The 16,013-nt window shown below is 42.4% G+C and overlaps 1 protein-coding gene across 1 annotated transcript in view; it reads left to right on the forward strand.

Moving 5' to 3' along the window:
• TBC1D9B (TBC1 domain family member 9B) overlaps window positions 1-15,678 on the forward strand; it is a 40,227-nt gene extending 24,549 nt beyond the window's left edge. The window contains exons 13-21 of the mRNA XM_072631234.1: window positions 2,731-2,860; window positions 2,992-3,090; window positions 4,117-4,185; window positions 4,821-5,061; window positions 5,548-5,613; window positions 8,675-8,746; window positions 10,771-10,830; window positions 11,155-11,261; window positions 13,427-15,678. Coding sequence (XP_072487335.1) covers window positions 2,731-2,860; window positions 2,992-3,090; window positions 4,117-4,185; window positions 4,821-5,061; window positions 5,548-5,613; window positions 8,675-8,746; window positions 10,771-10,830; window positions 11,155-11,261; window positions 13,427-14,122 — 1,540 coding nt within the window. The 3' untranslated portion in view covers window positions 14,123-15,678. The remainder of the gene's footprint in view (window positions 1-2,730; window positions 2,861-2,991; window positions 3,091-4,116; window positions 4,186-4,820; window positions 5,062-5,547; window positions 5,614-8,674; window positions 8,747-10,770; window positions 10,831-11,154; window positions 11,262-13,426) is intronic.
• Window positions 15,679-16,013: the final 335 nt, after the last annotated feature.

The raw sequence follows: 16,013 nt of genomic DNA on the forward strand, positions 1-16,013 counted from the left end.
TAAGATAAATGAAAGAATCCGTATAACAAATCAGAACATGATACACAAACAGATACACATACACAAACATGATCTGCTACATTGTGTGAGTGACTTCCATATTTCTCTCTCTGAGTGTGGAAGGCATTTTGCCTTGAGGTCCACCATTGGGATTTTTTTTTTTTTTCCAGAAGTTCTTGTGTTATTACAAAAATCTAAGTCTACCAGAAAAAACTCTCACACACTGTGGTTGTTGCTGTGCATAAAGTTCTCCTGGTTCTGCTCCTTTCACTCAGCATCAGGTCATATAAGTCCTTCCAGGCCTCTCTGAAGTCTTCTTGTTCATCATTTCTTATGGCACAATAGTACTCCATTACATTCATATACCATAATTTATTCAGCCATTCCCCAATTGATGGACATCCCCTTGACTTCCAGTTTTTGGCAACTACATAGAGTGCTGCTATAAATATTTTTGTACATGTGGGACCCTTTCCCATTTTTATGATCTCTTGGGGATATAGTCCTAGTAGCGATATTGCTACAAGTCATGTTTTTAGGTATGATGAGTTTGAGATGCCTATGAGACATTCAGCTGAAATATCTTTTAGGGCTCAAGAGAGAGATTAGCAAAGACTAAAAGTCATCCAGTCCTTGGAGTGAAAAGGAGTAGGGTATGTGAAACTTCAAATTTCATTGGTTATGTAGATCTAATATAGATATACAGAAATGGTGTTAAATCCATGATAGCTGGTGAGGAAACCAAGAGTATTCAAAGAAAGAAGCCCCAAGGTAGATTCTTGGGCTACAACCACAGTTAGTGGGCAGGATGTGATTGATGACTTCAACAAAGAAACCTGAAAATAATCAGACAGGTCAGTCAATGAACAAGCATTTAATATGTGCCATTCACTGCACTGTACAATGCAGACACAAAGAAAGGCAAAAATACAATCCCTCCCCTCAAGAATCTCATGTTCTCATGGGAGAGACAACATGTACAAAAATTATATGTGTGAGATACATACAGTGTAAGTAGAAAATGAGCTCTGAAGGAAGACACTAGTAGTTAGAGCAGTATGAGTGGAACTATTAAAGGTTTCCTGCAGAAGGTGAGATTTGAGTTGAGGCTTGAGGGAAACCAGGAGATGGAGATGAGGAGGGAAAGCATTCCAGGCATGAGGCATGGCCAAGGAAAAGGCATCGAATCGGGATGGAATGTTGTGTGTGAGGAACAGCAGGAAGGCCCGTGTTGCCGAATCATAGGGGAAGAAAATGTACAAGGACTGGAAAGGTAGAAAGAAGCTAGGTTATGAAGAGCTTTAAAAGGCATAAGAAGATTTTATATTTGATCCTGAAATTTATAGAGGGGGCAAAGGTGACCTGTTAGACTTGTGCTTTTGGAAGATCACTTTGGCAGCAGAGATGAGGGGAACTGAGAGAGCAGTGTCATGATGACCCAGGAAGGAAATAATTTCCAGGGGGACAAGAGAATCAATAGTGTCAGATGCCACAGAGAGCCAAGTAGTGTGAAGATTGAGAAGATTTCATTAGATTTAACAATTAAGAAATGCTTGGTAACTTTGGAGAGAGCGATGTCACTTGAGCAATGATGTTGAAAGCCAAATTGCAATGAGTTAAGTGGATGGGAGGAAAGGAAGTAGAAGCAAGGAGTACTGGTAGCTTTTTCTAGGTCTTTGACAGTGAACAGAGGCTAAGGGGATGGAAGGGTCAAGTGAGTTGTTGGGTTTTTTTTGCTGTTGTTTTTTAAGAAAGGACTTGGGTATATTAGTAGATAACAGAAAAGAAACCAGTAGATAGGGAAAGGTTGAGGAGTGAAGCAAAGGAAGATTGTGGGGGCAGTCAGCTGGCAAAGAAAGAATATGTGTAGAGATATTGATCTTGGGAAGGAAATGGGCCTCCTCTTTATGAGAGTTGGAACAAGAAGAAGAACAGAATAGAAGATTGTGTCAAGAGGATAGTCAGTGAAAGAAGAGGGCACTGATGGCAAATGGCCTCTTTCTCAATGAAGTATTAGGCCAGGTCTCAAGTATGAGGTTTGAGAGAAGAAGAGAAGGTTTTGGGCAGCTGCTTTTGAGAAAAGAGTGAACACCTAGTTTGAGAGGAATAAAAGGATGGCTTTGCTGCAAGGAGGGCGTAGTTAAGATTAAGTAAAAAAGTTTGTAGTGGACTCAACACAGTTGCATGACTCTTTCCAGCTGCGTTCAGCAGTATGTTTCACTGTCTCCCTGCAACCAAGTCTTGAGTCTGGCTAAAGCCTTGGCCTTGCCAGAAGTAGCAGTTCACTTCTGGATTGCTGTTTGCTTCCGAGTTGAGTGGAGATAGGTGGCCTCTGTCCAAGTTGTAGAGCTCATCCCTATCTTTGTCATCACAGAGACAAAACAGTCAGGGTTTCTTGAACCAAAAGGTTGAACAAGGAAATCAGACTAAGAGATCTCCTCGTAGGGCCAATGGAGCTAAACTAGAGTTACAGACTATTTGTTGCATCTTAAATTTCTAAGAGTGTCATGAAGCATTGGAATTCTCTGACTCAGAAGGAAGATGTCTCCAACCCAGTGAAGGGCTCCCAGTAGTCTACTTGAACGTGTACATTTCATGAGCATATATGAAAAATAAGTGAGTAGCCAAAGACAGTCCCCCAAAGGAGCTTTTTCCATTTGATTTTGCCAATTTTTTATTATCCCTCACTGTTTTCTAAACTGATAAATGTTTTCCCCTTCTTAATCACAGATACCTGGATAATGTGGTGAATAAGCAAAGTGTTTCTCCCCCTATCCCACATCTACATGCCTTACTCACCAGTGGGGATGAGCCTCCTCCTGAAATCGATATTTTTGAACTCTTGAAAACATCCTATGAGGTCAGGAATCACATTAGGTTTGACTTTGTTTAACAGTTATACATATACCCTGATTAACTGACTTGGATGTTGACATATGGGTGCTGACTTGCTTATTTAGAGGTATTTAATTGATTTATTTCCTTTTCTAGAAATTTAGCACTTTAAGAGGAGAAGACATTGAACAAATGCGGTTTAAGCAAAGACTAAAAGTCATCCAGTCCTTGGAGGACACAGCAAAAAGGAGTGTGGTATGTGAAACCTCAAGTTTCATCTAGAAACTTTCATCAGGGAATAGCACACCTTTGATGATGTTCTTTTTAGAATTTTGCCTTTCTAGGATTTTCCTAGAGTGTTCTCTACTCAGGTAGAAGGAACTGCTGATCACTGGAATCATCACTGATGACTTAGCTCTGATTAGTTCTCAGCCTGATGGCTAATAAGCTGGGCCAATTATTGGCATTTCCAAATAACCTTGGTTACTGGACTAAGGCCAGAAATGACCATGCCTCTTCACAAAACAGTAAACTTGAGTTTGGTTTCTACCATTCTATTAGGGTGGGTCTCTCTTCCTTTTGAAGGAACTGTGATGAGCACTTGTAGTGTTTGATACTGCTGTTCCCCTTCTTTGTGACTGAGAGCAGTAGAAGGGACCACTCCCTATTCTCTGTACGTGCTGTAGTGAGGGGTTACTCTGTGAGTAGTCAGTCATTCATGTCTCCCCAGGTTATATCCTTACCTCAGCATTTTTTCTTTCTTGGAGGTAACATGGGAAGAATTAGAAAATTCCAATTTAAAAGTTTGGTCAGCATATTGCTTTGTTAACTTTGGGGACCCAACCTCCCCTTTTTGAAGAGGAATACAAGAAACTTCTAGCCATTTCATTTTATTTATTTATTTACCATTTATTTATTCATATTCATTATTCATTAATATTTCATTCATTATATTTCATTTAATAGAAATAATCTATTTCATTTTATTTCATTTATTTCATTTCATTTTATTTATTTTATTTCATTTCATATTTATTTACCATACTTTGATGTGAAAATCCATTTGGAAATGTTTGTTTTATTTGGTACTGCCATATACTCAGATTTCCTACTCAGATACTGATCCACATCTCTTCTACACACACACACCTCCTACATTATACCCACATCTGGAAATGAAAATGTTGTGTATTTTTAAAAGATTTTCATTTTTAACATTGTAGAATCATATGCTTCTGCCTACTTCAAATTGAATAAATCCATTCTCTTCTTTACCTCAAGGTCCGAGCTATATCTAGTGACATTGGCTTTTCCATGGAAGAGTTAGAAGAACTTTACATGGTGTTTAAGGTAGGATTCTAAAATGGACATTGCATATTTCATCCTTGTTGACTCTGAAAGTGAATTTTCCTGGCTTTCTTCATCAAATCTACTTTCACAAAGTAGAGCAAGTAGAGAGGCCTCCTGCTAAAAGAGAGATTCTCTTAAAGGATTCCTGCTGGTCATCAAGTACTCTGGCTAGCTGTCTATTTACTGCACATGTTTCTATTTCATTTCACTTCATGTTATACATGAGCCTAAACATGATGAACCTTAGTAATCCCTGAGCTCTATTCTCCTACCTCCCTATTCCCACTGCTTTCTTTTATTTATCTGCCTACAGCCAGACAAAAATGACTATACTAAGACAATATAGGGATAAACAAGGATGACAGCTTAGATTCTTGTTTTTGTCCCTAGATCCCCAGGGGTTCTGTGGTCCATGAACTTGGGGAGTTTTTAATACATTTTTGATAACTATATTTCAACGTAATTGATTTTCTTTGTAATCCTGTGTATTTTATTTTATGTATTTATAAACTTTTCAAGAATGGGCCCATAGGTTTCACCAGACTACCAGAGGAGTCCGTGATACCAAAAGAGGTTAAGAATCCTGTGCTCTAGAAGCAGATTTCACTTCAGTAAACCATTCCTTACACTTGTAGGCTAAATACCTGATGAGCTGTTACTGGGGAAATAACCGCATGACAGCCGTTCGCAGGGACCAGAGCCTCCCCTATCTGGAGCAGTACAGAATCGATGGGAACCAGTTCAGGGACCTCTTTGTCAGCTTGACCCCCTGGACCTGCGGCTCTCATACTCCAGTGCTGGCGGGACGGATGTTCAGACTTCTGGATGAAAACAAGGACTCTCTCATCAACTTCAAGGAGTTTGTGACGGGGATGAGTAAGTGTCTTTAGGACTTCTTTGCTCTCCCAAATCTGTTAACATTACATGAAAAATCACAAAGCTGGAAAGAACCTTATTTTGTCTAAGCTTCTCACTGTACAGTTGAAAATGAAGCCTAGAAAAGGGAATGATGAGTTAGTAACAATTATTAGGGTTCTTCATTGGTCCTCCACATTTCACCAGGGTTCTTCATTCAGGCCTAGTGAGAGAGTGTGGAAATAATGCTAATGAGGTTACCACATTGTACTTAAATAGTTACTAATCTCTCCAAAAAGCCAAAGCCAGTTAAATCTCACAGGAGCTGGTAGAGGACAAGGCAGTATTGGGCCATATCAGTTCCTGAATAATTCACAGGATCGAGAATCATGCCACTAGACACGCTTCTTTGAAGTGATGGCTGCACCCTATTGTGCTTTTCTGAATTCTGCCTGATGATGTCTCAGTGAATGATGCTGGATAATGTTTCCTTTCTTTTCTAAATAGGTGGGATGTATCATGGAGACCTAACAGAGAAGCTTAAAGTTCTTTACAAGCTACATCTTCCTCCAGGTAGGAGAATTCTGTGCTTATTTCTACCCCAGTGGAGGCCCCTGCTATAAGATCCCATGCTAAGTGTTTTCTAAGTGCCTTGTAGCTCACTGCATGATTCACTACTGAATGTTTCCAGAACCTGCAATATAAGGTGTGTAGGCATTTCTTTGTAAAACAAAGGCCTTCAGATCTGTTTCACATTGGTGCAAAAAGAGGAAGCACAAAGCATCTTTCTTCCTAGACAAGAATTTATTCAGCTATATTCAGTAGCTTCACAAGATCCCAGCCAGGAAAGAAAGTCTTTATGGCCTAAAGGATCCAGGGCATCCCCCATCTTTGAAGTAGTGAAATGGGAAATGAAAGTGAAAACAGACCAGCTTTGAAGGAAAAGGAAGTTTTGTGCTCAAGTACTTGGCTGTCTTATAGACTAGGCGAATTTCTGTAAATTGCTATGCTATTTGCTGTCTTAGGGTTTGGGCTACTCTTTGAATATCATGTACACCATAGAGTCCATCTGGATGAGACTGTCCCCATGCTGAGGAGTGAGTCTGTATCCCCTGGTGCTTATTCCTCAGCCAAGGAAAGGTTACAGCCGCCACAAACCTTTTCAGCTGGCTTAGACTAGCTTCAAGTTCTTCTTAAGTGAGTTAATATGCACAATCCCCAGTTTATTTAAACATACATTTAAAAGAGAGGGGACTCCACAGCTGTTGGTCCCCACTTAGAATGTTGATGACGCTAGTCTTAAATCCCTTCCCATCCACTGTGACTTTAACAACCTTGTTGTAATGTAATATATCATAAGGCAATATATAAAGAGCCTGGATTTGTAGTAAGAAGACTTGGATGCCACTCCCAGTTCTGTCATTTATTAGCTATGTGATCCTAGGTGAGTCACTTCCCCTTGTTGAGCCTCAGATACCTGAACTGTAAAATTCTAGTGATAATACTTGCATTGCCTAACTTATGTAATTGTGAATAACTTCAGTTTAATGATACAGTTCAGCAGATACTTATTATGAGTCTAGGAAATTGAGTACATGAGGAATAAGTCTACAAAGGTGGCCTAGAACTAAAAAGTAAAAGCCTATAAATGTGAAGCCAGGCAGTTTGGGTTTTATTCTAGAGCCACTAAGGAGCAGCTGGAGGATCTTGAGGAGAGCAGTGGTGTGGTCAGCCCTGTCCTTGACAAAGGGGAGACACTGGAGGTAGGGAGGTTCATTAGGAGCCTGTGGCAGTAGTGCAGGCTTGATATGATGGTGGCCTGAATGATGGCTCTATGGAAGTAGAGAAGAGGAGCCTGGTTCAAGGAGAGTCAGTAGGATGTGGCAGCTAATTGGTTCTGTGCAGGAGGAGAGACATGGAAAACCCCAAGGTTGGGATCCTGGGCAAGTGGAAGATTGGAGTTATCTGCCAAAGAAATGGAGAAACTAGGAGGAAAGGTGGAGTAAAGGGAAAGACTGAGTTCTGTTTTGAACTTGTTGCATTTGAGATGTCAGTAGAACATCCAGGTAAAGAGAGGTATCAAACAGACAATAATTCAAGACTGGAGCTCAGAAAAAGTGCTAGGATTAGATATGTACACTTGGGAGTTACCTGCATAGCAATAGTAATTGAACTCCTGAAAGCTGATGAGATCATCAGGTTGCAGTGCGCAGGTCAGAGCCTCAGGAAGCACCCTCTTAGGGTGTGAAATATGGGTATGATCCTGCCAAAGAGACTGAGAAGGTGTGGTCAGACAGGAAGATCAAGAGAGAATTGTGTCATGAAAGCAAAGAGGCTGCAGGAGATGGCAGTCAGGAGGATCATAAGGTACAAAGAAGTCCAGAAGGATGATATGACACAAATAAACACAGCACACTTCAGGGCTACAAGCACAGATTCATTCTTGATATTGATAGATTTAATATCTCCTGATTCAGTAATTTTTCTTCAAAAGAGAAATTCCCTCCTCCCCCTATGAGAGCTCTCCCATCTCTGCAGCTCCTGCTTTGCACTCCTTTTAATCCCTGGAGCTTAACCAATGTGTGTCTGCAAAGGTGTATTTAATTTTCTCACAAGGATTGCTGATAATGAGAGGACAAATTCCTACAGCATTCCCTAATCACCCCTCTGGCAAGGGCTAACGAGAAGGGAGGGAGGCAACTACCCCTACATCTCGATGGGGTCGATCGAGACAGGCTCAGCTTGTGCATTCCCCAATTCAGGCAAACACAGATTCTTCAAGGCCTGGATGGGGGCTGATCAAGGCATGCACAGCTTTCTAGCTTGTGCATTCAGCCTCATCCCTGTACCTCACTGTGCAGTTGCAGTGGATATTTAAGTAATAATTTAAGTAAAGCTGTTTTGAACCATAATCCTGAGAACTCATATCTAATACCTGGGAACAAGAGATGATTATGGCCATGGATCCTGGGAAGTTAAACTCTAAGAAATAATGACAAAAATCTACTTTCTTCTACAGATGGGGACAGTAAAAAGGCCACTGGGATTGACAGTTAAGAGATCGTTGGTGTCCTCAGAGCAAGTATAGGTGCAGTCAAGTGTCAGGCTTGGAAGCATATGGGGAGCACTTCAGAACTGGAAAATGAGGAATTGGGGGCAACAGATGTAGACAGTTCTAAGAATTTGACTCCAAGAGGAAGGATACACATAATCAGCAGGGAACAGAAGCAGTGCATAAGGAAAATTGAAGATTATAGCAGGAATTCAGAAGATGAATAGGACAAGCTACCAGAGGAGAAAGGAGGGGAGGGGGTCAAAGGCGCAAATAAGTAAAGGACTTCCCTGGTGAGGAGAAAAGCCATGTCTTTGTTCATTGGTTCTTTTGTTTTAAGATGTTTCAAAACTAGCCACAGTGGTCTTCTCCTTATCATGAGAGCAGTAAGAAAGGAGTTCAGCCTTGCTTCTCCTGTCCTTGTAAGCTGCTAGAAGAGCATGCCAGGATGTGTTTTCTCAGTTCAGTTTCTTAGTTGATGTTGTTGACAATGAGTATGGTAACCGTAGGAACAGGAGTGCTGAGGTGACCACTTCATTCTTTCCTCTCCTTACCCCCCTTTGTCTTGCTCTTTCTTCCCAGCCCTGAGCTCAGAGGAAGCAGAGTCAGCTCTGGAGGCAGCACACTACTTCCCAGAAGACCTCTCAGCAGAAGGTAAGGAAAATAGAGAAGGGCCACCCCAGGGGCCTTCATTGGGCTCTGAGTGGCATAGGAGATGTTTTCATCAGTAATGCAGGGCCTTCTGCCCCTCAGAGGGGAGGCAAGGCTCCCCATCAGCTTGGCAGGGCTTGGGCACTGCTGCCACCTGCATTGCCCCCCTCTCTGGGGAATAAGGAACTTTCCTGTGAAAACCAGAGTTTCCCACCAGGAGGAGCTGCTTGCCAGGGCACATTCCCACATTGCTGTTGGGAGACTCCAGAAAGATGCTCTTGAGGCAAAAACCTGCCTTTCGCGCTTCAGTGGTTTGCTTAAGAAGCTCATTGGCATTTCTATTCCTATTTTCCTAACCGGATTCTCCAGTGTCTCTGTGTATTCCCTGAATTTTTCTTCTTCCTTCCATTCCCTCTCCTCCCTCCTGGACGCTTCAGTATCTCCTTTTGTCTCAGACCTGGATCTCTTCCTGCACTGTGAGACTCCAGGTCAGTCCCAGGCAGAGTGCTGCCTTCTTGTGCTAAGAACTCAAATCCCTAAAGAAACGTTATCATTGTCAGTCTTTTCTGCAGTTTCATTATATCAGTTTTTCATGGCACATCTATCTAGCATGTAATATTCTTGGTGGTTGAGCCTTTCTGATGCAGGTGAGAGAGGGAATGTGGCCTAGTGAGATTAAGTAGAATTCAGAAGTGAGGAGATATGAGCTCTAATAGACACCTTGACTTTAACGTTCAAAAGTAACCCTAGTTTTTCCCATCTGCAAAGTGGATGTAGTGATATTGTCTCATAGGGAAATGGGGTGGAATAATTGGAAATGGTAAAACACTCTTTACTTAAGTTCAATTCAGCAAGCATTTATTAGCACCTGCTATGTTACACCGTGCTGGGTGCTAGGGATACTTAGTGTTGTTATTTATGGCAACCAGGAGCCACATAAATTGGCTGGTAAAATTACAAGGCAGCTTGCATGACATTGGGACACACCTGATTTGAATGATTTGCTTAAATATGAGTATTGAGTTTGAAAGGCCATACTTCCAAGTAGACAAACTAGAGCAGTCTTTTTCATATTCAACTAGTAGAGAGGGGCAGAGAAGCTCACTGCTTGCTCTCCCTTCCTGTACCACTAACTTAGCCAGGTCAGTAGGGGTGGAATATTTGATTGGCCTGCATTTATCCAGTTTAGTACCAGTTCTCAGTTTTCCCTAGCCACAGTTGCTCCTGGCACAGACTCAAGGAAATAAATTGCCTCAGAAACCTGAAACTTTAATACTGGACATGTGTTGCTAGACCATAGAATAGAAGGAGGCTGAAACTAGAAGGGACCTTAGAGATCATCTTGTCTTCCCCCACATTTTATAAAGAAGTCAGATGACTTGCCCGTGGTCATAGCTAGTAAGTAGAAGATCTAGATGGACACTCAGGTACTTAGACTCTGAGTACGGTATTTTTGCTGCACTGCCAGCAATCACCATGTTGCTTTATCAGTCTGGATATTAACGCAGGTTGAATTAGTGATTGAAATTTCCTTGAGTTTCAACTTTTACAACAGAATACTGTTTTTCAGAATACAGTTTTCATAGGGAGCCCATTCTCCCCTGAGACCGTGTCATCCCATAACCTCTTTGGTCCTTCAAATATCAAGACCAAATGTAGCATGATTTTCATCCTTATGAGGACTGAAGTAACATCTTTCTTTTGTTTTATCTTTTGCAGAAGTAATATTTTCCCTGAGTTTATGGGAATTCTTTCTAAGGCTGAATATAGGGACAAAAGAAGAAAGATGATAGGAAGGAGAGCTAAGGGTACAACAGAAATTACAAAGGGTACAGTTGGGGAAATAATTGCTAAGGGAAAATAGAGAGTTAACAAAATGAGTCCAGTTCTGCAAATAAATTTCAAAAACAAAGTTTTTCTGAAAATAAATTTTCCAGAAATAATTTTCTAAAATAAATTTCAGAATTTTCATTTTGTACCTTATGACAGAAATATATTTTGTGATTTTCTTCTTTCTGGTTGCTTAGAAGCTGCATCTCCTGAAGAAAAAGAAGGAAGTGGAAATGGAGACTTCAAAGATAAAAGAGGTAATGTCTAATATTGTCAGAAATAACCTATTAATAGCAGTGTGATACGTACATTTGTCACACACACACTCATACTCTCCCTCACCCCTTTCGCTATACCCCATTGTCCCCCCAGTAATAACCATGAAAAAAAGACACAATTGAAAGACATGTGTAAAGTACTACAGACCTTTCTGAGTCCCTCCTGTTACATGGACCTTGCTTGGTATTAGCAACTTTAGCTTCCAGCCTATAATCATTTTTAGATTTCCTGCAGTTCACCGTGGAAGTAATTTTTGTATCCTATGGAACCTCTGGCTTGTTTGTTTCTTCCTTTCTTTGCAGAAGAGAAGGGGGCCAACTCCCCAGACTACAGGTACTACCTTCAAATGTGGGCCAGCGAGAAAGAGTGCAAGAAAGAAACTATTAAGGATCTTCCCAAAATGAGCCAGGTATGAAAGTCAAAGAAGAAATAGAAGAGACAAAGTACATGCTTACGACATGCTTTTTGATTAAGAAGGATGACAGTTGTCTCTTATGGGAGGTCTGAGGTCACCATGGTCTTTACGGGCTCAGTTCCTTGCTCAGTGAAATGAGGGGTTTGAACTGGCTGGCCTGGTCAGACCGAATAGCCTTATCTAACCCTAGCATTCTATGGTAAAAAGCCTCTGAAGTTCTTGGAAAAATGACAAATGAGATTTAATGTCCTAGCATTTGGTAACTCACCGTGCCCAGATCGAGCCATGTGGTTTTCCTCCCATGCCTCTTCCAAGCTGAGGTCTCCCTTCCTTGCCACTCGATAAGTGTTCCAGGCACGGCTCTGGCCTTATATGTTATATTCCTTTCTAATACTATACTCTAAGGTATACTTCTGACCTATATATATATATATTTCTTATGCCAATGCAGACTGTTGTCTGTCCTGCAAATTATGACCTTAAGAGAGTTATCTGGGACCACTGAGAGGTTACATGACTTGCTCAGAATATAAGGACCTTAGGAATACATTTGTTATGGTATAGTTTTAAATGTAGAATACTCAGGTATAGTAACCTGTGTGCCCACTCTTCTCCTTCCTCCCCTCACCCCCCGACACTGAACAAAATGTTACTGCCTTTGCTAAGAGGCAGCAGAACACAGGCTGTCCCTTTCTTCTGTTTACAGCTTTCAGGGCTCTTCTGGTGCCAATTAAATAATGGCCCTGGTTGCCAAGGGTCTTCCCAAGGGGCTATTGCATTCCTGTGACTTTATCATGGCACTTACACCCTGGTATGGATTACTCTTGGCTAGCAGGTATTGGAAATGGAAGGAACGAAAGTGAAAGGTTTCTCTGAGGGCATGGGAATGTTTCTTTTTGTTCCCCTGCCTTTTTAAGACCCTCCTAAATTGCCATTCTACCCCCTGTTGCAGCCTGGTCATTACAGGACAGGTTGTCTTGGCAGAGAACCAGGCTAGACAGCTTGAAATGCCTGCCAGGAGGGCATCATTTTCACCCTCTTGGGCCAGACCAACAAGAATCACATGTTTCATAATGCGGAGTCATTATGAATCTTATTGCTTAAATTAATCCTAAGACACAAAAACAGCCACAAGCATTAGCCCTCCACACTACATAAAGGTTTTAAGGTTTCCTTCTTATGTAACAGAGATCCAGAATCTGAAATACCAGTATTCATACAGTATGCTAATGAAATCACAGCAGGCGTCTCTTTTCTCCTAACCTCTCTCTTTGATGACTCTGCTGAGCTCCCAAGAGTGAGTGATGTTGGCAGCCAGGACCAGTTAAGTAGGTTTTTTCCAACAATGTGGCTGCCCTGGTTGCCTGCTTGGATAGACAGGGCATACATACTTTGGTGTCTATATCTTTAAAAAGCAGTATTCTCTTTTTTTAAATATTTGTTTGATGTGCTTTAATTTTTAGATCATTGTCACTTCCCAGGAACTCCACATTACCCAGTCCCCTTGCTCCCATCATAGATAGTTCCCCCATACAACCTTCCATGTAACAAAGAAGTAGAGCAAAAAATAAGTATGTACTTTGGCCACATCTGACAGTGACAATGTGAGCCTCTGTAATCCACCCATATCTCTGATGAGAGGCTTCCTCCTCCTCCTCATCAGTCCTCTGAAGTCACAATTGGTCATTGCATTGATCAGAGTTCTGAAGTCTCAGTATTGTTTACATTATTGTGGTCATCCTATAATTAAGAACAGCATTTTCCACAGAGAGATAGTGTGGCATAATAGAAAGCTGACCTCAGAAGAAGGCTTAGGTTCCTGTAACCCTGAGCAAGTCATTTAACCTCTCATTGTCCCAGATAACTCTCTTATGGTCGCAATTTGCAGGACAGACAACAGTCTGCATTGGTATAAGGAATTTACTCACTGGGAATTCCCAGTTAAATAACAGATCCAGTCCAAAAAAAATACATATTGTCTATCTAAATTCAACCTTTACTGAGTCCCCTGTCCTTACTTAACTTAGCAAGGCTCTGCAGTTCTAATACTAAGGATAGCTCGCACCTTTCTAATGCTTTACCAGAGTGATAGCATCAAGTTTGCTACTGTTTCATTCTCTGACCCATGGTCTCTTCTTTTATCTTCCTCTGCATAAAAGGAACAATTTATTGAATTGTGCAAGACTCTTTATAATATGTTCAGCGAGGATCCGGTGGAACAGGAGCTATATCATGCCATTGCCACTGTGGCCAGCCTCCTTCTCCGCATTGGAGAAGTGGGCAAGAAATTTTCCAGCCGGCCCCACAAAAAGCCAGAGGGCAACCCAGCCAGCCACGAACAGGACTTAACAAGTGAGGAAGAGTCTCTCCCATCAGAATACAGGCAGAGCTCAGCTGGGGAGCAGCATTCCCCTGTGGACCCAGAACAGAAAGCGGGGGGAGATATACAGCCTGGAAAGACTCTGCGGGAGAACCAGCTTGTAAGTGAGGAAGGGCGAGGAGAAGGGCAAGGATCTCCCTCCCAGCTGTTGTCAGATGATGAAACCAAAGATGACATGTCTATGTCTTCCTATTCCGTGGTGAGCACCAGCTCCCTGCAGTGTGAAGACATTGCTGATGATACCGTGCTGGTGGGATGTGAAGCAGGCAGCCCTGCCTCCAGGTATGGCAGCACCATTGATACTGATTGGTCCATATCCTTTGAGCAGATCTTGGCTTCCATCCTTACAGAGACTGCCCTGGTGAACTTCTTTGAAAAAAAGGTGGATATTGGCCTAAAGATCAAGGATCAGAAGAAGATGGAAAGGCAGTTTAGTTCATCCAGTGACTATGAACTCTCCTCCATTTCAGGCTGACCCTCACTGAGTGAACAGTAAGGTTTTAGAAGGTAAATGGGTGAGAATTGGACCACTGTGGCACAAGATGGGAGAATTTTTTCTTACTTTAACAAACAAACCCAGAATTCTCCACCACATCAGTGACAGGCCTATTTGAAAAGAGAGGGCTTTTCCCAAGTGGCTAACGTATATAGACACCTTACTCCTCTAGCCAAAATTGTTTGGGGCATGGAGGAGCAAAACTGTTGTAATCTTACTGCTATCAGAAACTCCTGGTGCCCAAGGCTCAGAGAACCCCACAGTAAATTATGCATGTCTGCCTCTGCTTGTATAATCTTCAGGAGTTATTATTAAAGCAGTGTTTGGGGTGCAGCTGCCCTCTCTATACCCTGCCTTCATAGGTTCCTGGGTGATTTTGCACAGAGATGTAGCTTAGCAGGGAACCATCCCCTCCTTTGGCCACCTGCCTCTACGCCAGCACACTAGGTAAAGGCCACAGGACCCTGGCCTCAGAGGGCAGATTCCCAGGACCACTGCCGTAACGCAGAGACCCTGCTCTCCTTCATGTGTCCCCATGCTCCAGGTTCCTGGCTCAGTCTGCAGTTCCTGGTTGCAGTGACCTACAGGTACAGCTCTGGTTGTGCTGTCACTTAGCCTTTTGCCAGGAGACAGGTTTTGGTTTTAACCCTTCACATGTGAGTTAGGTGCTAAAATCATCCATCCCTTCAGGTTGCTCTGTAGGGAGGGCAGAGCTCACTGAGGTTGAAGCCTGGAGGAAAGATGGAGAGGAAATTTCTTAAAGCAAGCCTCCAAATGGGGGACAGGTGGACATAATTACTGCTGCTTTCATTATTATCCATTTCATTTCTTTCACTATTAACATTTAAAAGAGCACCAGATGTTTCTCGATATATCTTATTTTAATCATTTAAGTTTGCTTAAAAGTGAATCACTGTTCAGTGCCTACCTAATAACATGCCCTGAAAGAAGCGTTCCTCCCAGCATGTGGCATACAGAAGCCCAGAGACAACAGGCTTCACCAGCTTCTAGAATGACATCCAGAGAGGTAGCTTCTTCCCAGGGGTGGCTGGGAATAGGGCCTACTACCGAAGGAATCCCTACCCTCTAGGCCTCCCTAGGGGAAAGAAGTTCTGCAGATAGCTGAAAAGGGTTCTGAGGAGGGGCCACGTTGTTCCAGCTTACACAGGTTCCTCCTAAGCTCTCCAGTGACTGGCCAAGACTTGGTGATTCCACTCACCTGGAAGGAAAGGGACAGATCACAAAAGTACGGTTCTCCTTCCTCCAGAGCCAGGCATGGAGAGGGAAGGAAGGAAGAGGCTGTGCTCTGGTTTAGCTCACTACAGAGAGTACCCATGTGAGGAAGGTTCAGAAGGCAGGAAAAAAAGTCTTCAGCATAGGGCTCTCCATGGCCTTTCCCCTGAGAGGGGTGCCACCCCTAGGTGTCCATGGCTTTTTACTTCTGCCTCCTCAGCTATGGCCAGAAACCCTCCTGCTTTTTACTAAATGTTGTAACTTATTGTAATTGATTTTGAAATAAAAATACTCTACATGGGCTTACTCTTTCCAGCCTGTTCTGTCATGTCATCAGTGAAAGAAGCAAAAACAGCAGGGTGGGGCCCTGTCTAAGCTACATAAATCCAGAAACCTGTCTCCAAACAATCCTTCTGTCAGGTCCCATTCTTGGGTCCTGTCTTCTGCATCTTGCTTCCTCCTCTCCATCCCTCATCTTCTTCCACATCATTCTTCATCCCATAGCTCCCTCTTTTTCTGTGTATCCATAGGCCAGTGAAGCCCTGGCCTTAATTAAACTGTTGTATTTATCTCATCCAGATAGACCAAAGCCTTATGTGAAGCTAGGATCTGTGCCACCACCAAGAACCAGCAGTTT

This window comes from Notamacropus eugenii, chromosome 1 (assembly GCF_028372415.1).
Source record: "Notamacropus eugenii isolate mMacEug1 chromosome 1, mMacEug1.pri_v2, whole genome shotgun sequence".
Lineage (NCBI taxonomy): Eukaryota > Metazoa > Chordata > Mammalia > Diprotodontia > Macropodidae > Notamacropus > Notamacropus eugenii.